Source organism: Diadema antillarum, unplaced genomic scaffold (assembly GCF_040938485.1).
Source record: "Diadema antillarum isolate AM-2024a unplaced genomic scaffold, OU_Dant_1.0 seq00000533_RagTag, whole genome shotgun sequence".
NCBI lineage: Eukaryota > Metazoa > Echinodermata > Echinoidea > Diadematoida > Diadematidae > Diadema > Diadema antillarum.
The window spans coordinates 1525257-1546422 of NW_027271484.1; the positions used below are offsets into that span (position 1 = coordinate 1525257).

General features: G+C 38.2%; 2 protein-coding genes across 2 annotated transcripts in view; one reads left to right on the top strand and one right to left on the bottom strand.

The window, feature by feature from the left end:
- Positions 1-9996, top strand: part of LOC139734590 (fasciculation and elongation protein zeta-2-like) — a 79568-nt gene extending 69572 nt beyond the window's left edge. Inside the window, exons 5-8 of the mRNA XM_071645375.1 lie at positions 2934-3223; positions 4638-4710; positions 6618-6683; positions 7335-9996. Coding sequence (XP_071501476.1) covers positions 2934-3223; positions 4638-4710; positions 6618-6683; positions 7335-7396 — 491 coding nt within the window. The 3' untranslated portion in view covers positions 7397-9996. The remainder of the gene's footprint in view (positions 1-2933; positions 3224-4637; positions 4711-6617; positions 6684-7334) is intronic.
- A 7744-nt stretch (positions 9997-17740) lies between these two features.
- LOC139734571 (uncharacterized) lies at positions 17741-20219 on the bottom strand. Its single transcript, XM_071645347.1, has 2 exons — positions 19720-20219; positions 17741-17861 (listed from the first exon to the last, which is right to left on the bottom strand). The coding sequence occupies exons 1-2, from the start codon at positions 20217-20219 to the stop codon at positions 17813-17815; spliced, it is 549 nt and encodes a 182-aa protein (XP_071501448.1). The 3' UTR covers positions 17741-17812.
- Positions 20220-21166: the final 947 nt, after the last annotated feature.

A 21166-nucleotide genomic window follows, 5' to 3' on the forward strand; every position in this document is an offset into this window, starting at 1 on the left:
TCCAGCCTGCAGAATTAGAGGGATCTGCCGAGTCCGCCGTCGTCGCCGTAGCTAGGGAGTGCAATCGATACAGTAGGCCAAGGTTTGTGTACATTGGGCAAAGAGGAACCTCCGCTGTCCCCTCAGCGGAGTGAGCAACAAGGCCGTCAAAAGCAAATGCCACGGACGGAGAAAGAATAGAAAGACCTTGGAATCCATCCTAATGAAGTCCCTCGTTCGCAGGAGGATTCCAAAGAGGTACACACAACAAATGAGAACCAGAGCTCCTCTTCTTCTCATGATATAAACATAGAGGATGTGTTTTTTCAAATGCAACTGATGTTTGTTTCTTCCGCTGCTAAGCTTTCTGGTTTTAGATTGCAGGTGGTTCAAAGCCTGTGGTGCCTTGTTCAAGCATTATGCAAGATTGGAGGGAATCTCAGTGAATCCACATAGCCAGAGAATCTAGAACATGCTGCTTGTTAGCACACTACAAAGAAAAAGAGGAAAACGTCATGTTGATTTCGTCGTGGTAAAATGCATAATGAGTGGTCCTGTTCATACTGGTGTCAGCAGCTGCTGGGAACAATTTGTGTAGGCAGTGCATTTTTAGCTGCATTTTAAAACAGTGCATGGGAAGCTGATACACAGGACACATATGTACTTATTTTCACTGCAACTCTTGTTTTTTGAATGACTTTCCCCATAATCAAAAATAGAATTGTGACTTATAAGATCACTGATAGTGTGTATTGGAGTATCTGCATACAAACTTGATTTAATTGTATTCCCTGCTAAGTAAGCTATTGGGAGTTCGACTAGCAAAGCAATGGAGCTTTGTAAGATGTTTGCTATCATGATGCCCAACTTCAAATTGGCATTTTGAGACACGACTAGCCACATGTTGCCAGCCTCATTCCTCTTACATTTGAAGTGCATTCACGAGAGCTTTGGACCTGAGCTTAACTTTTAAATGTGAACGAATCTCGTGTCAGCATCCTTTGCATCCGCGCTGTGAGGTGGTTGGCCCTCTTTAGCGTCATAGCTGTCTCTCTCGGCTCTCCTCTTTTCTCTTTCTCTCTTATATTTAGGCTCTGAGTGCCTTCTGTAGAAATACAGCTGGGAGGTACCTTTCACCAATAAACAATCCAAGACCTGCTGGATACTTGCTCTTTGTTAGTGTAATTGATCTGGTCTTAAGAGACACATGGCCGAAGAAATGAATTAAGTGGGGCACTCTTCAAGTGACGCAGATAACACGCGAGTTGAAAAGTTTATCACAGCGTGTGGGTGCATGCCGTCAGTGAAGAGCGCTGCATGGCTGTGTCCAAGCCAAGGTGGGGGTATGACAGGGAGGGGCGTAGCGAGAGAGGATAGCGTGCGTCTGTGCAATGTGCCAGTCAGATCTGAACAATATCATGGTGATGCCCTGCTCATGGCGGTAGAAAGTTACACACATTGAATTGTACTGATAAATTGCAAGACATTCAAGGTGAACACTGAAGGGAAGCAAGAATAAGGCCATGTTTAGAGAAGTGAAGATGGAACCTACCATGCAGTAACTAGGGAATTTTGATTTTGATTAAAAAGAAGGTCTTTCTATTGTGTTCCACTCTGACTGCTAGACAACTTTAGTGCTTCCTCCTGTTTGGTGACTTGTCAGCATGCAGTGGAAGGGGATTTGGAGGTACTTAAGATTGTTCTTCATCATATAGATTCATCGTACAAAGATTTCTGTCATTGGTCATGAAAATACTTTCAGTGTAGAATGCTGATGCATATGCATGGTCTTTCATTCTGCTGCAAAGTGATTAGGATTGAAAAGACATTTTCTGCATTCAATAGATAGAGAGACATCTCAACTGAATGAGGCAATATTTTCTCGTTCAACAGGTTTCATTGGAAATTCATTTTGAGACAGTCAGACCCTGTGACGTGTTTACTGGCTGGGCCTCTCCGGCTTTTTTTTGGAGCATTTCTCCCACGGCTGAATTTTGCTCCCGCAGCTTGCATTGATTCTTAGGCAAAGCCGTCTCCCTGGTCGTGAGTCAGGTGCGAAAGTTGCACTGCCTGTGGCAGAGATGGATGGCTGATGTGGCCACTGTCATCGATTGATTGAAGATGCAGCTACACCCTGAGTGCAGTGACTGTTTGTCCATCACTTTGTGTGAGCAGCTACAAAAAAAGAAGGTTATTTTGTTGAGCTTTCCTGTTGAGTGAGAGCATCTCTCTGTCTATCGTACAGTCATTTCACACTTTGGATGCAGTTTCCATGGTGATGATGCAAGTTTTTGGTGTTTTGCTACTGCCCTGCTAATAGTACATCATGAGAATGGGCAGGTCTTAGTCTGCAGGGGTGCTGACTCTGCACTTAAACTCTGTTCCTTATGCCAAAAACCAAGGAGGTTATGTTTTTCAGGTGTTGGTTTGTTTGTCTGTGTGTCTGTTTTGCAAGATAATTCAAAACATTATGAATGGATTAGGATGAAATTGTCAGGAAAAGTTGATAATGACGCAAGGAACAGATGATTAAAATTTGGTAGTGATACAAATCACTGCTTGGATCCAGGTATTTTTTTTTTTGGTGAACTTTTTGAAGAATTCTGTGTCATTGGAAAATGGGGCCATTTTCAGCATACGTAGACCTATGTGTATAACAATAAAAAGCCAGATCATATACCTACCATCACCATCACTCTTTTGTACACCATATTATGATGATGACTATTATTATTATTTTTTTTTTTATGCAGTGGCAATGTAGGACTATGATATAGGGTGGAAATCACAATATGAGTGGAAATGAACTGCTTGGCGGAGGTCTGTGCTCCGCAAGTGCTTTTCTAATTTCTGTTACAATGAGTCAATATGCAATAGAAATCCCCTCATCTGTTTTTTTTTTTTTTTTCTGTAGAACAAGGACTTAGTTTCCCCACTTTCTCTTATCATTTCAGAACTGAAGAATATGAGTCTCGCACAACTGAATGAACTGCTTGAGGAGCTAGACCAAACTGTCAAGGAATACTCAGAAGTCCTGGTCCAACAGCTGGCCCTCAGAGAGGACCTGGACTACGAGAAAGAGACCAAGAACACATTCATCTCTGCACTGCTCAGCGTACAGAACAAGGTCAAAGGTCGGGGCGGAACGGGCAACAACGCTGGCGGCAAGCAGAAGACAAAGCAGCAACCCCTTTCTCTACTCAGCAATAAACTGAAGCTCAAGAATGGTGTGGAGCCAGGAATGGTGAGCTCATCCAGAATTCATTGACCCTTGAACTTTTGACATCGCATGATTAGGAAAGTTCAGGACCTAGATGTGTGTAAATCTGCTGAAAGAGAAAGTGTGTTTGATTGTCTGGACTTTTTTTTTTTCAAAAACTATTTGTAAAAATAACTGACATGAGTACAAGCTTCAGTGTCTTTATTTCTTATCATCTAAGCTGTAATGTTCCTCATTAATTTGCTTTAAGGGGGAATTGTTGACCATGTGGGCCTTGTGTTGTAAGGAATTGCAGATCACGTGATTGATGCAAATTGGTAAAAAAAAGAAGAAGAAAGAATTGTTCCCATGCCTTGAATAAACCCAGAATCAAGTGTAACTCTCTAATATGCTTGGCCCTGGAATTAAATTACCAGACTCACTACATATCAGTTGTAGTCGTGTAACTGTGATATAACACAATATCTTATTTGAACCCTAAACGAGATATTTGTCAAGTTTCCTGTCCTTGGAAATGGCCTTAGGGCTCATGGATATTCCATCAATCACATGCAGTGCAGTCTCTTTGCCCATTACCCCTAACTTGAAGGCCGGATGTGCTCCACTAATGCATTTAGGTGGGCTGATACCAAATACCACCCTCTTCAGGTGAACACAGTTAGATACTCGGCGGCTTTCCAAAAAGGGTTGCCGTGCATTCGGGACACTCCACATGCTGTGCATTGATTACATGATGGATACCCGGCGGGTTTGGATGTGCGTCTGCAGCGCGGCTCTGCTCACCAGAATTTTCTTTTCGTTTAGATTGTCGCATCGGCCTTCGGCAGTGGTTGTATTATCATATTCCAGGGTTGTTCACTCCTGCATTTAGAGTCATATGTATGAGAATCAAGACTGAACATGCTTTCTTTTATTGACTAGGTGTGACTCACTTTGAAAATGTACAAAAGTGAAGGGATACACAGTAAATCAAAACTAAAGCAAAATGCATATTGATGAGCCTCTTGACTGTACCTTACTGAAAGAAGGAGGAGAAACACAAAAAGGAATTTTCATGTAAGGTGAATTCCTACATAATCAAATAAGGGTCCTCAAGTAATGTTGCTGATGATGGATTAGAATGTTACTCACTATAGTGGTGCCAGTTATTTTTTTAAATAATATTAGTTTATATATTAAGAAATTACAAATCATAAATAAGATTAAGCTTGATCATTATCATGTCATCACAAAACCATTAAAGATGGATTAATACGTTCAGATGAAAGGTTTGTTCATACCTCAAGTTATCTACAAATATGTACCTTGCTAACTTTCCTCCTGAAGGATAGCAAAGACTGTTATTTTTTTAGTGTGTGGTGCTGTACACCAAGCATTACCAGTTATCATTCTTTCTTCTTTTTTTTTTTTTGCCTTTATGTCTGTTTTCCATATCTAGTATCTGACAACGAGAATACCATACCACAAAGACACCCCACCAGATCTGGATACCTTGAGGATAATCACCAAAAGTAAGTAGTGAAATGTTTCTCAGAGAGACCCATATTTGCAACTCAATCAGATTATTGGCTTTATCTAGACTTTGTTCACAAGTTAGGCATTTGCATTCTACATGAGCCGTGCTAAAAACTCAGCCATCACCATTCAGTTAGAACTCTTGATAGCCGATTACTGCTTGCATGGAATAATATCACAAAAGCATTTCGAGGGCATATTGTTCTTGCCGCTAGAGCAGGATGAAACATCATGTGAATGTTATACATTTTCTTCCAAATATTCCTGTAAATGAAAGCATTGCATATATATATATATAATGAACTGAAGAGAGAAAATTCAATAAATGAATGACCAAACTAAAAAAAGATCTTTAATCCAGTTACGGAAACTGCATGTATGATAGCATATTCAGTGGTAGCTGAAGATAACTGTCAGACAGTGGATTTCAAAGTTCACCAGCATGCTGAGCTGAGCCTTGCCCAAACTTTGGCGTGTCATGTATTGTTGTAAATTTCTGCCCTTTTGTGACTGAGGACAAATGTCTTGTCGCCAAGTTACCAGGAGTAAGAGATGGCGGCCTTGCAATAGAACAGTAACAAGAGGTTTTATAGTAATTTTATGAATTGGGTCGATTAACCCTTTTCCATTTATAACACCTCCTCCTTGGCTCACCTATCCTACACTCCCCCCTAAAAAACAAACAAACAAAAACAGCAACAGCAACAACAAACAAACACCAGCTGCCAAACCAACAGACAACCAAACAAATAAGATTATGTAGTGCAAAAGTGAATGCTGGATATGTTTTAATGGACATATGCAAGAAGTGGTATATTGTGATGAGTGATGTTGATATGGCTTGTTTACCAATGTTTTTTTTTTTGTTTAATTTCAAGTTTGATTATTATGCTTTGGACTAAGAGAGCATCATGCTGTTGTAAACGAATGTCACCTTCTGTATCTGTCTGGTTACACAGTACAAAGCTTCACTTTCCTTCGGAGAGTCTCTCGCGTGCTCTCTCTCTCTCTCTCTCTCTCCCTCAAGTGGCTGTATAACACCTTCGTAGCATCGGCAAGAGCTCATACTTTAGATGGTAGTAAAAAGTGGATGCCATGAATTATTCAGAGCATCAGGTGTTCTAGTTGCAAGAGAACTGTTAACTCAACACGTCCATGATGAAGAAAAGAAAAAAGTACTTTTTAAGATCCGGACTGATGGGAATCGCCCATTTTTAATGGCAAAGCCTGTGGGCTGTGTTGTGGTGCTGGTCACCTTGTAACACTGGATGAATATCTGAATGCATTTGATATCTATTAAAAGAGACCTCCGGATGATTTTCAGACTTTTACAATTACACAACTATAAATTAGTTATACCAAGTGCAGAGTTTTAGAATTTATAGTGATTGGGTTGAGGAATAAGGATGTTTTCAAAATTTACAACAAAGTGTAATGAACAAGGATGATGAAATGGAAGCCTCACCATAAGAATGCATGAGTTGGGGCTCAAGGAAGCAGAACAAAAGAAGATGGCATGCATACATTCTAAACAGGTGAACTTGTTAAGCAAGTGGTATTAAAGTGGAATTACACTGCTACATTTCTGAAATATGTGAGGCTCCTATGTCATCAACACTGTTCATTGTAATTTGTTTAAGATTTTTCAGAGTATTGTTTCTCTGCTAAAAGACCACTATAAATTCCACAAATCTATACATGGAGCTGTCCATTTACGTACTATATGATGTGAAATTATGAAAATCGTCTGGAATGCCCCTTTAAAGGGAGTGGGATTGTATCTCATATAGCTAGTTTTGATAGACAGTTTATTGCCTTTGTTTTCAGTTTTTCATTTTGTTACTTCTGTAATATTGGTGGTGACTGTTGTTCAACTTTTGTTCTCTTTTCTTTGCAATTTCAGTCTTGAAAGCAATTGATGAAGACAGCAAAGAAGTGCCTGACTTGCTGACAAACTATATCTTGAAAGGTAAACTGACCCTTGAGTATTGTCATCAGAAATTTGGACTACACATTGTATACAAAGTCATTTTAATTGTCTCAGTTTGTCTCCTCTCTTAAACCTAATTCAAATGAAATATTTTCATGTTTGTAGGTTTGCTTCTTTTGAATTTCATGAATGATTAAGTCCTCCATTTTGTCTGCGCATGCTAACAGTAGGATGTAGTAATGTTTCTTCACAAATCATTCTTCATTGCCTTGTACTTGACAGGTCATTGCACTGGAAAATTGCCTATACCATTCATGCATTCATTTGCTTGAAGGGGAATGACTTTTTTTATGATCATTACTCAAGTTCCTATGCTAGTTTCTCTCACAACAGTCTTTCTTGAAATGTTAATGGAACATAAACTTAAATGTACCATAGAACAAAATGAATTGGTCACATGTTCAAAAATGTTTGGACTCATTCATTGTTTTGGGGAGCACATTTATCTGGAGAGTTAACAGTTAAAAAAAGAAAGAAAGAAAGAAAAATGTATGAATATCAGCAAAGGATTGATAATCTAAAGATCCGTGATAAGCCACCAGTATAGTCAGATTATTTTCTGAAATTCCGATTATGCCAGTATTTTTCCCGTCATTTTGGATCTCACTCTCTCTCTTTCTTGTCTTCTAGTTCTGTTCCCTGCTGGTGCAGACCCAAGCCAGGCCACATCGCTCTACGTCGCTCAGAGATAAGATGGCTGCCACAAAAGCGAACACTCTTCTTGACGATCCAACATTTGCTGCAGTCCTGCAACGACCACATTGTTTTCAACATTCTTCAAATACTCGAAATAACAACGAAGTAAAACTAAAAAAAAAAGAAGAAATGAAAAGAAGAGGGTAAAATGAAGAATCCATCACAAAAATCATGTACATAATTACTTCCATCCCAAATGGGCCAAATGGTTTGGACTCTTTTCCTTTCCTACTTCATCCTTATTTTCAACCCCTGTGCTGGGTAGAAATGTAATGGAGGTTGTGTGTACTACCATGTCAGTCCCTGTTTGTGTGGGTTTCTTCTTGGATTTTGTAGTCTGAAAAAATTTCATGACTACAAGCTATGCTGTAACATGGTGACGCTTCAAAGATGTATTAATGATTCATTCCAGGTGGAAGTTTTGTTGTTTCTTTTTTTTATTTATTTATGAGCACTTTGAAATAGCTATTCATTTCACCCACCCAAAATTCTTGATCGCTTGCTTTGTGTACATAGAAAAAAAGTGGACAGTTGTTCGAAGTAGAATCTTTTGATGTGGAAGAAAATGTGTTGACATGAATTTGTTGCTGCAATATCGTGCGAGAGAAAATTTGTAAAAACAGCTCAAAATGAAGCCAGAATGATAAGAAAATTTTGACTGGCAAAAGTGTTGCCTCTTTGTTTTACAATTTTAGAGGAAAAGGATTTTGTGATGAGAGTGGCCGGGCATTTGATTGTATTTGAGGTGACTATTGTAACTATTTCTCATCAAGAGGCTTGATCTGTCCAAGATGGATCTCTACTCACTGTACAGAGTCAAGCAGGAGAGAATGGAGCTGATTGAGGCAAGATTCAGTTGAAGTTGACCAGGATGTGTTAGTGTCTAAGGGAACATATAATATACAGGGAGTTGCGTGTAACATCACAATGCTGTGGTCTCTCTCATACAGAGTATGTAAGGTGTCAATTCAACTCTCGCCTCAAATATTTATATCTATATCAACTGCAAACTGTAATACAAATTAATGATATACTGCTGTCACATATTCATATTTCTCTTGAAATCAGAACTTTGCATTTTATCTAAAATAATGTAACACACTTATTGTGAGTGACATTTTACAGCAGGAACAGAGTGGACAGTATAGGTAGAGACGCGAATGGCGTGTTTGAAGAAGGAGCGTCTGTTTATACTAAAACAAGGAGTGTGATAAATATATAAATAGATATTAAAGATTATACCAAAACTGAGGCAGCATCATATTTGAAACATAAAAGGTGATTTAGTGTGCTCTAATGGATAACCCTTATTGTAAGATCAAAATACTCACTCAGAATGTAGAGTAATCACAGTTAATGCTGTAGGCAGCCATGGTATACATATTGCAAGACATATAGTCATCTTGCTGTACATATTACCACCGACAACTTTGCAGGTTCACACTGCCCTGTTCATCCCATGCATAGTTCTCTGAAAGTATGGAAAATGCAACCTATCGATGCTGAATGTATGACACTTTATGTCAGTGTGATCACAAACAGGGTCCTATGTCTTATTTTCCTCATAACTCAGCACTTTTACAGAGAACCATAACTTTGGAAGCATGCAAGAGAAATGGTCTACTTAGAAAAATGCTGTACCGTGGACACCACATGTGAAAAGGAAGGAATTATTGCATCACTCATTAATTGAACCTGCTGAAGAAAGAAGCTAGGTGTGTACATGTTTGTTGTGTGATGTCGCAGCTTTGGACTGACTCTTTAGTGAAGTATATGACATGATGTACGAATAGGAAAAAAAGTATAATATATGTAGCTGTATATATTTATCTTTAAAAAGCTGATGATCATATCGTCGATGCTCTTTTATTCAGAGAAATTTTTCAAACTATTTATTGTTAGAGTAGAGGCATGCTCTGTTCTTTGCCAGTATTAGTACATCATCCTACATTGTCTGTCGTGTTCTATGGAAAGAAAAACCAAAGTATTTTATATATTTTCTCTGAAGAAGTGAGGAGGATGTGTTCAAAAGGAGACAGGATGGAGTCATCACCACACGAAAGGCAAACGTCACTTCTGTACACTAGCATTTGTGTAGATATAGCTTGGTGCTTCATACTGCAGTTGAGTAGCATGCTGGTATGCATTTTGCAGCTCTGTCAAAAAAAAAAAAAAATCACTAGACTTGCGACAGAATAAAGACCTTGGTTCTTGCAAATAATGATTTCAATTTATTTTCAACATCTATAAGAATTCAAGATCTGTTTTTGAAATGTATACACGATTCTTCTCATCAGAACACAAGAAGGCTGACAGAATGTGAAGTTTGTATGTTAAATGAGAACAATTCTGTCAGTACATATTGTGGTAATATTATATATTTTTATTTGTAATTGTTAGTCTTTTTAGATTGTAACTTGCAGTCCCTTAAAAGTTGTCCACAGCAAGCAGCATGTTGCCAGCCAAGACTTAATCTTTGACACTTCAACGATACAGATCGAAGTCCATACACCATTGTTTGTATCATATCATTTATAAAATGTAAAATTGCAGCTCCTGAAATCGCTAAAGGTACACATTGTATTGTTTTTGTGAGAGTACTAGAGATGGTGCTCAGCACAGTAGGGGAGCATTTAAGTCCTTTGTAGTCATTTTTATCGCTGTACATGTATTTAGTTAATGTACACTTCCTCTGTAAAGTGGAAAATGTCAATTTCTGAAGTGAAATTGCACAAAAAGTTCATTATTCAGCGTGTATTAATTGTACTTACATATTCTAAGAAGTTTGCAAATGAAAGCGTCAGCTGTTTAAGAGGAAATGGTTATAGTTTTACAGACCTCTCAGCCTCATGTCAATTGGTTGACAAACCTTTCCATGCTGTAATTGAGCTATTTATGTAAAGCAAGACAACATTGAAATTTTGTTGTCGGCTCAGCTATGCATTAGAAACTTCTTTCAGGTTTTTTTTTTTGTGTGCTTCTTTTGTTGGTGGTTAATTTGTTATTAGATATTTTGTAAATATACTTTGATTCCTGAGTGTGCTACTTTTTTTTTCACTTGAAAAAAGAAAATCACCCTCCTTCTTAAATCCACCATGTCTTATGATTCTCCACCAAAATCACATTTGTTGATGGGAAAATTAGGAGATAAATTTTATAGTTCCATCAGATGTAGATGAAAAAATTACTCAGCGCCATCTTCAACTTTCCCAAAGGCCAGTCAGTGAGTAAGTTTGTGTTGGTAATGGCCGGGGAGGGGGGTAAACGGAAAGAGCCAATAGCATTACACACATTTACCCAGTGAATATCGATATAGTTGTAGGCCTTTTTTCCTCGGGGGGAAAAAAAAAAAACCATGAAAATGCAATTATTTTAAGGCACATTCATAAGCTCCACATGGAACAGAGATCGGGAATGCTGTGTGCCCAGACATATATTGCTGTGGTATGCTCTTTCACATTTTATCTAAACCTAGTCAAAATAGGGGATTTCAAAGTGGCAACTCAAAAATGACAACTCAATAAAACATTGCGTCATCATGTCGATAATCATAAAAAAAGAAGAAGAAACACTACATTTTTTCTATTTCATGAGCACAAAGACAATATCTTATGTACAACTGTAAAGCGTTGATGTACATATCACCAAATTTGGTAACAACCTCACATGAAATGGTATGTTCGTTCATCAAAATGCCAGTAATATTTTCATATTTTAGGATTCAAGGAAGTAAAGTTATATGAGTGCGAAATTTTGACGAGTTCTACATGCAAATGCAAGAAGTGGGATATGATTTGTAAAGTGGGGGCAGGAGAGTGCAGGATTGAATTTTGACCTGAAAATGTTCATTGAATTTATGTCAGCTGAAAGATTTGTTAAAGCTTGCCCTAATCATCAAGATTACATAGGCGAATATAAAGATGATGTCATATACAGTAATGAAAGGCATTAACACGTAACTCCTAATGAATTCTCTGGTTGACTCTGGAGCATACATTTTTTTGTCGGCCACATGACAAGGACGACATGCCAAATTATTCATATTTTCCTCCTGTAGAGGAAAAAAACTGTGCAATTTTCTATGTAAATAATATTTTTGATCAGCATTCATCTTTTCTCTATCATTTTGCCACTATTGTACAAAAGATTAGGCTCTGGAAAATATGTATTGAACGTCCAATGCTGATGTATGTGTGTGTTTTCAATTTTGTTTCAATTCATTTTTGTTGCCGCTGTACTGCGATTGAATTTAGTGTCAGTAAACATCTCAAAACAGCAGCAAATAGTGACTTCAATCTCCAGTTTATTTACTATTTGCTCTATTGGGAAAAAAGCCATCAACTGAAATTACAGATTTTTTTCTTTTTCATAGTATTAGTAATATCAATTTTATTTTATAGTACTGCCAACACGAGAGTAGATTTTGTATCCTACTCGATCACATCAAGTCAAGATCATTATTTCACAGTGATAAGTAGGAGAGATTGATGGTATGAACAAAGTTTAAGACCATACAAATGGTATCTGCAGTCCACAGGCTAGTAGGACCGACAAGGAAAGCCCAGCTTTTCCTACCTCAAATTGATGTTATTCTGTGGACAATAGTTTGATGCAACTTGATTTGTGTGGACATGATGTCTAGAGAGTGATACATGGTACCTTGATGGTTGCAATAATGGTGAAATAAGCAAAATTGTAAGGTGCGCCATTATTCACTCATTTCATATGCATTGTTTTGGGTAGCAACACCCAGTGGCGGCAGTTTGGCTGGATTTTGAGGGTGATATATTTGTTTGTTCTTTTGACTGGACACAAGAACGGATAAATGGAGACAGTACAGAGGTTTTTCAGTATGTAGTAATGGTACATATATTTGTTAATTACAATATATGCTGTGAGTAGTGTCTGTTGAGGTGGGTCAGGTTTGACTTGTTCATGATATCCTCCGTTTTCTTCTCCTTAGTCATCAATATTTTGAACGATCTAAACCGTAACTGTGAATGCTACATGTGTCTGTGGTAACAACCATGTATATAGATCACTGTAAGTTCATGGAAAGCTTTGGTATTCTGGTCATTGTCGAGATTGCATGATTGGGAATTGGCAAGTGTGAGAAAGCAACTCAAAACTTGTAGCTGTTAGTAGCATGTACAAAACATGTAGTAGATTGTTGTGTGATTAAACAGGCGTAGAAAAGTGTTTAGTGAACAAACTAGAAGGATGATTGAACAGTGCATAGAAACAGCCTTGTCATTTAAGTACCCACTGGATTCTTATCCCTTTTTGCCTACTTTCTCATGTAGTATGCAGTGAATCAGACCAACAAATTAATGAACTAAGCCTTGTTTCCCAGACATGGGGGACAAAGAGAAAGAAAACAGTATGTAAAGGAGAAGGGAAGCCCAGATTTACTTTAGTTTGTGAGAGGTTAGTGCTTGTGCATTGTCTAGGCACACTCATGTGAAGAGAAAAGGCCAGGTCTTCATCAAATCCTACATTAGGGCCCATTTGAAATCACAGCATCTGATTCATAGGTTTTGAAGAATCACACATATTTGGTCTACAGATACTGTCATCAAAGCATTCCTCCAAAAAATGCTCCTAGCAAACAAGGTTTTGTCAATGCCTGCGGAAGAATTTAGGTTTTAAATCATAGAAATTACCCTCTCACTTTGCCAGTGATGAGGTAGTCTGTATTCCAGACCATTCTGTTGATGATGTTTGAGTCTTCCTCTACAATCTTTCCTCTCTTTCATTTCCTGTAGTAGCACAAATTAAAGCTGAGTCACAATGAACTTGAATTTCTTCTGATTTTTTGTTCTTTTTGTGGAACAACAAGGATGGGTTATACCTTGAATAGTTATCCATACTTTGCAGGATATTGTTTGTTGTGTATATTCACTAGGATGTGATGCAGGCAGTGGAGATTTGACATCAAAACTGAAGGCTAAATTTTTGTCCTACCTTTAGGATATTAAAAGAGAACCTTAATGGTAATCAAAAGTTAGCAGGGTAGTGTTTTTGAGGCATGTGCTGTCATCTCTACTTGAATCATAATTGCCTATTGGCAAGCACAGATGGAAATACTCCAACTGATTACATAATGCAGTGAAGAATTACATCGATACTAGTTGCTGAAGTTATAAGATAAGGGCTATTGTGGCAGTGTGTTGTATAGTCTTTAGTCACACATGTCTCCATTTGTACTTGTAAGACTTTTGATGAGGTAGCAGTAATTGATATCCGTCAGGGCTCGTGAAAAATTAATGCACGGAATGGTTTAGGCACTGAATAAATGTCGGCAACAGAGCCGTAGGCAACAACGGCTCAGCTCCCAGATTTATGAAAAATGACCACACAAGTACTCACGGGACTGGCTGCATTACAACTGTCAAATTGTGTACACAATTGATTATATATTTTAAGTAAGAGAGAAACATTAAAGCTTGATGGAAATAATACTTTTTTATGTTTGAACATCTACTCATCATTACCCCTTCCATGCCATGAATTCTTCGCAATTCTGTCCAGTCTAAATAGCTCAAGTGACTTTTCCACCAAGACTCTGAAAGCTGTTTGTTCATAAGGAGATTTATGCAAATGCTGTGTTTATACCACCCCCAGCCCCATCTATGGAAACACTAACTTCCTTGTATAGATGAGGTGTGATGCTGTGTGCACTGAATTCTCATCATTTATCACTTGTAAATTTTGTACATCTTGCCACTGTTCTACTTAATCGTTGCTCAAAAATTAGATAACTATGTACTTATGATAACAAGCTGTCATGTACAAACAAGGCAAGCATTTTAACCACTAAAATGACAGATATTTGTACTCTGTGGTAAGCAGTAATTTAAGGAAACTGGAAGTGTTGTGTGAGTGTACTGTTCAATCAAAAACATAGATAGCTTTCAGTAGAATTTATATTCAAAGAATTGTATACAAGCAGTGAACCAAAACAAGATTCCTGCACAATGTTTGAACTTTCTAAAAAAATAAACAAGTGTGTAGCAATTTAGTGACTACGTGACTCAATGCCGTTTTGGTAATTTTAATCTTGCGGCTAAACTCTGTATTGATGGAATGAGTTGAAGAAATTAAAATCCTTATCCAGTAAAGACAGTGGAAAGCTTACTTTGTGTCTAATTGATGTACGCACATGTATTAACTGTGATGATTTGGCATGGACTAGGACGTCGGAATGGAAGTGCTGTGTGATGGGCCAGACGTGTCAAGACAGATAATCATGTATTTTTCAGCATGTTCAGTATTACGGGTATTGTAATTCAAAACAGTGAATTTTGGAGTGGGAAAGGACGGGTGAAGTAAATGGTAATTTATCCTATTAGGACAAATGCTGTTTTTACAAAAAGCAATAGGAAAAAACAAACAAACAAATGAACTCTTAATTCACCCAAGGATGTGTGGTAGAGCATATTGGTAGATGTGGAATAAGTGCTGTGAAAGATGTGGTACAATATAACAACAATACAGGCACAGACAAATGAAGGCCGGTATGCTAGTAATGTCACTGTCATGACCGAGGTGTTTTTAATTATTCATCAATTCTTTGAAGACATACCTACAATGACGGGTAATCTACGGGCTATGAAATGCCTCCATTTCACTGCTTTCATTCAAGCAATTTTCTCCTCGGGATCGATTCACAAATATCATTCACGTTTGACATCAGAAGTGAAAATCAATGTGATGGTTGAATACAGGAACATGAATTTGACATACTCTGGCAACTATGCACAGTGTCGTATAATTGAGAGATAAGGAAGAAAATATGATTTAATACTGAATGAACTTTAAAAAAGAGAGAAAATGCTTGCCTCTAGTGACAGTAAGTAATGAATTATTTTCTTGTTTATACACGAAGCATTGTAGAGCAAACAAAATTCAATTCAAGTAATTGCTCGGCGATTTGTTTGATGAAAATGAATCAGAAGAGGAACTAGTATGCAAAAGTTAGTGCAGTCCCACACTGAAATATCAACATATTGTACTGAGCTGAAGGGATGTACACGTGTGAATGTTTCGTCATAAGGACTCGAATGAATGTGTTACAAAAGAAACCAAAATTACCTGGCTCATGACAGCATTACTATGTCCTCTAAATTTTCTTGTATAATTGCATAGCAAGTTGAAGTGAATATATCAAAGTTTGATGTATGCGAGTCCCACAATACAGCAATTGCACAAACAGTTACACACACAAATAAAAAAACAACAGGTTTTATAACCTGGCAAGACAAATATGGTGCATGCATTACATAAGGAAATGTGCATTCAAATTCACAAGGCAATAATATTCATTGTCACAAAATAGTCCAATCTAATTTGCTACCCATAAGAACACTTACATTGTACATTGTATATTGTATATAAGTATGCTACACATTATGTGTCCTATTTTAATGCCCTCTTACAAAACAATACACACTAAATATATTTTTTAAAGTTGTGTAATTTACAGTTTGCATAGATCAATGAGCATGCTAAACCATGTCTCTCAAGGCAGCAGTCGGTGCAGAATTCAAATGGGGAGATCATCAATAAGGACTAGGCTTTACTGTTGGCTCAAACTTGCAGCTCATGAAGCAGATATCCTTTATAAACATCAACAATTTGGACGATGTCTTTTTTTTTCAATATATATCTTTAGACAGTAGATGTGAGTAAAATGAAAGTCACTTCTCAGTGGTAAATGCTGTCAGACATGAAAGGTGTTTTATATCATTTTGATAATACCTTATATCTGAGGTTTGAAGAAGAAAGCTACTACCTTGAACATTTGTGTTACAATGAAAAGGATCGTCCCAAGGAATGAGACCATCATAAAACCAGAAAGGCAAGTAAATCTCATGTTCAGCATGCCTGTCTTAATTCAACAACTCCCAACAAATGTATATCTCAGTAGGTGAAGGCACAGGAATTGTTCAAATACGTGTGATGCACACAGCTCATACATATGGCCTTACTCTCTTGCTTTTCTCACAATTTCTAAGACAGTAAATTCTTACCTTTTCATTGTTATTTACCTTTTTTTTTTGTTCTGTCACTCAGAAGTTAGTTCTTGCCAAATGTCAGTTTCAAGTAACAAAACTTATAGGGTAAAGGTGTAGTTACTTTTCTAGCTACAGATACAGATGACTCCCACTATAACAAAGTCCTCAGACCAGTAGTTTTCCTTTCTAGTATCAAAATTTTGTCATAGCCAAATAACAAAGTATATTTAGGATACATGATTTGGGCACCTGAAATCTTACCTTGCTGTAGCAAGAATTTTGCCATAACCATGTTAGTTATAGTGGGAGTGCACTGTATCTGCATAATGTGCAATGGCAGAATCAGACACAAGATTTAAACAGTGCTTCACTGCAAGTTTTGTACAAACATTTGTACTTGGTACTTTCTGTGAAAATAAGGTCGGCAGTATAGGAAATAATGATTGATGCATTCTGACTATACATGTTTCCTTTACAAACAGCATCCACTTTAAAGTTCTTTAAATGTATGTGCTTGATACAAAGTTTTGTGAAAGTTACACTTCCAAATGTGCAACAAATGGTATAAAGGCAAAGATATTTGAAAGCAAGGTTACAGTATGGAGTGCTGATGGTGTTCCAAGCAAAATGCAGCTTATTGCATAAGCTACTACTATTATTGCAGGTGGTTCACATCCCTGTGTTGCTTATGTCATTTGTAATGCCCTTTATGGGACACAGTTAACACAGTAAGTGAATTCTGATACTGACATCTACAACTTCAAGCTTAATGAGTGTTTCCAGGGGAAAAAATGACTATTTGTCTCATTGTTACAAATAAGTCAAAAGAGGTATCCACAGACACTGTATGAATGCAGCACAAAGACAGAATTATAGAGCACAACTGATGTCACATTGGTGGGTCAAAGTTGCTACCTCTTCTGGATCATTTCTTGTACATGTACAATATGCACAGGATACAATTGTATCCCATCATGAAGATTTCCATGCAGTAATTGGTACCTAACTTTTTGACATCCTGCACACACTTCATACATGACTGTCAACATTCATTCGCTCTTGAAATAAGCCAAAAGAAATTAGCGAAAAAGGAATAAAAAATCAGCATATTTCATCAGAAGCTTTGTCCAATTTCCTGGTGACATCAACACAAGTGGTAATATGATTTGCTGTACAGGCTCGACAGTTTGAAATTACTGAAAATGATCATTATAAATATTCACTTGTATTTAATCTGCATAAAAACAAAACTCCAGCTGTCTTCATCATTGATCAATATGACGTGTTGGACGAAATAAGGAAGCAGCAAGTAAGGCTTTTTCGCACAGAGTTCTGAAAGACATCTTGTTGGAATATCCTCCACACTATTGCATCGACATGAGGCACTTGACAGAATCAGTGAAGCTTGAAGAGCTTATGTGTTGTGTGCATGTTGTCAACATACCTGGAGGAGATAATGAAAGACATTCAAGGATTGTAAAAATGTGACATTGCGCACCATACATTTGCACAGTATTGGGAGGTATAACTACATGTATACAGTGTATAATGTAGTACATTCCTATCACTTATCGTACACTTTCTCTCTGTGTGTCTTAGAAACTATAAAATCACAGAGAATATCCCTCATTTGAATGGATGGTGTGAACAACTGATGGTCATGTGTTGACTGATATTCAACATTATCTTTCCCCATCAATTAAACTTCAATGAGGAACCCCCCCCCAAAAAAAAAAAAACAACAAAAAAACCAAACACCAAAAACTCTCTTCTTTTCATCATATTGGGAACATGAAATGGTCATTTTTGGCACTTGTAATCAATAACATTATGCCTACTGGTATATTTTCATTAAATGCGACATTCATCACTTCTGCAAGAGTAGATGGTAGATGATCAGCCACCACAGAAACCATATGTACCAATATTGCTGTAGAAAATATTTGTGCTGGCTATCTGCTCTTTAGTTCAGATGTTCACTATTATAGAATGGGTAGCGAGAATCCTGCGATCTCATTGGTCGAGAGCTATGTGTTGATTTTTACTGGCCGCACGCTGAGTCACACACAGTGGTAAACATGTTATCGGGCACTTGTAGCAAGAGTTTGCGTACTTGTAACAAAGATTCGTGCACTAAGCAAGCGTTCGCGCACTCAGTACGAGACGCCTATTGGCTAAAACAACCATACATCAGTATTTACTGATGCATGGCTGGCCGTGCGTCCAGTAAAAACTGATACATGGTTTTCGAGCTCTCGTGTATGCCAAGCCAAAAGGAAATGCATCCAGTAATTTTGTCATCGGGTAACATGATAGAAAAATGGGTTTTTGGCAAGAAAATTACCCATTCTATAAATCAGATGACGCACATGTCTTTTTGTGCGTCAGTCGGAATATAGTGTGCATGCAGTAACTATGGAATTTAGCCTCAACCCACTCGGCTTCGCCTCGTGGGTTAAGCATTCCATAGTTACCTTATGCACACAATTCCAACTGACGCACTCAGACCTGTGCGTCATTTGTATACTATCTACTAATATGTGACTCACTGAGGATCCAACATCGATTAGAGCCATGACTTCCATGCTATTATATATGCACCTTTTTATCCATGTAAAATATCTCAAATTCCACTTTTCCAAATTGTACCGAAATCCATTACAATGCACTTGTCTCATAATCATTTGAACACTACACTGATTTTTAGCTCCCTGTAACTTGAGACATCATGTACCTTGATCATTATATCTTTTCAAGTTTGATAGTGTAGGTAGGTAGCATACACCGATGAGCGAGTTGTTTTCGGCAAGCCATGACAGTGTCCGGTTGCTTGACATTTGCATGAGTGATCCTCAGAAATGAGATTCAGGACCACTAAAATCTTATCATTATCAGGCATCTTATTATAGCAATCAGGGATAAAAACAAATGAATATGAAATTAAGGAATGAAGCCTGAGGCACTGTAAAACTATCTCGCTTACTTTGTTATATCAAGGTTCCACTGTATTATTTCCTGTGATTTTATAGCACATATTGCCTAAAGTGATTTGTGATATCTACATGGATACAAAAGTGCATCAGCATTACTACTTCTGTACTTCTATTTTTTTCTTAAATTGCCTTCCTTTTTTTTCATATCCCCTGAAAGAATCTTGATCTAGATCTAGGCACTTGTCTCCTTGTACTAAGTTGTAGGCCTATTCAGTAATATGCATTATATGGCATATTATTTATACAGTTTTTGATGTAGCCAATTCTTGTGACTGTGTATCTTTAGAATTAAAAGATGGATTTCCTCACCTTGTCATTGGACTGTTGATGTGTGGGAATCTAGACTGTCTGTGACCAATCATGGGAGGTGCGTAGGCATGACCTGTTCCCCAGTTGGGCGGGCTGAATCTCAGCGGTCGACCTGTGGAAGGCAGCATCTGTCTGAGGGTTGACCAGTCCTCTGATCGGGTGCTTGGTTGTGACACGTAGAGCTCTTTTTCTTCGTTAGCTCGGGAGATTTGCCTCAGGGATGCTTCCCCCATAGGAACCCAACCCCACTCCGCTTGAGGAAGCTGACGAGGTGCAAGCAACTTATGTCTCGGCACTGGAGCGGTGCTACGGAGATCGGTGGGGATGTAGCGCTTATTGACCCAGACGGTTTCGCGACTGTCTCCCTGAATGTTCACTTCATCTTGTTTGGTATCTGAAGTCGGCACAAATGTTCCGTTAGAGCGATTGAAGTAGTCTGCCAGAGTTTCATGATAACGCCACTTGTGGGCTCCAAAGTTTCCCATGCACTGTGCCGTCATCTTTGACCAATTTTCTTTATTTATCTGTCGTACTTCAAATATATCACCAGTAAAGTTTAGTTGTTTCTCCGAGGTGCTCACCTAAAACTGTACTGTTGAATCACACTTTTGAACACACGAAGGATGTGATGTGCGGCGCGGTGTAACATAACAAACGTCGAACGTCCCCCTACTTCCTGTGTGTATGCGTGTGTAGTAGGCGTGAGCACACTACTGCACGCTTCCCGGCGTCTCCATAGTGACAACCGGTATACGCTTGCGCAAGAAAATTCGAGGCAACAGGTGGATTGTGGCTGCGTGTGTGCATGATGTATGACAAGTACGGCACTGATGTACGCACGGGAATGATAGATGGGGCGGGGATGGGCGACTGGAACCAGGGAGGTGAATCTATGGAAGCAGGAGCCCGTCAAAAACACGGATATACGTCGCGTAGTAATTCGAATTGCTACGCGACGTAAATAATTACGTCGCGTCGCTATTCGAATTACTACGCGTCGTAATTCGAATTACTACGCGACGTAATTATTTACGTCGCGTAGTAATTCGAATTGCTACGCGACGTAATTCCGAATTACTGCTCAACGACTTAACGTCACGACATTTAATGAATTAGTGTCATGTTGTAATTCCTAATGCTACGCAACGTAAATAATTACGTTGCGTAGTAATTCCAATTACGACGCGACGCAAATAATTACGTAGTGTTGTAAATAATTACAACGCGACGCAATTCCGAATTACTGCTCAACGACTAACGCAGCGAATTAACGTAGCGACGTTAAATCAACCAATGAAAACGTTCGTTATTTGCTCAGTGATGCATCACGGTGCGCGTGCCAAAGGGCTAGACACTCATTTCCTACAGCATGTTTGTCAGTACAGAGTACTTGGTTAGCTGGTATACCTTGCATACATATATTTCTGATGCAATGTAGGCCCAATAA

What these genes read in the sequence shown, in the direction of transcription:
- LOC139734571 (XM_071645347.1), bottom strand. Translation starts at nt 20,219, where the DNA reads ATGACGGCACAGTGCATGGGAAACTTTGGAGCCCACAAGTGGCGTTAT. An exon ending in ATCAACAGTCCAATGACAAG is followed by an intron (nt 17,862 to 19,719) that starts GTGAGGAAATCC and finishes TATCTCCTCCAG; the next exon opens with GTATGTTGACAACATGCACA.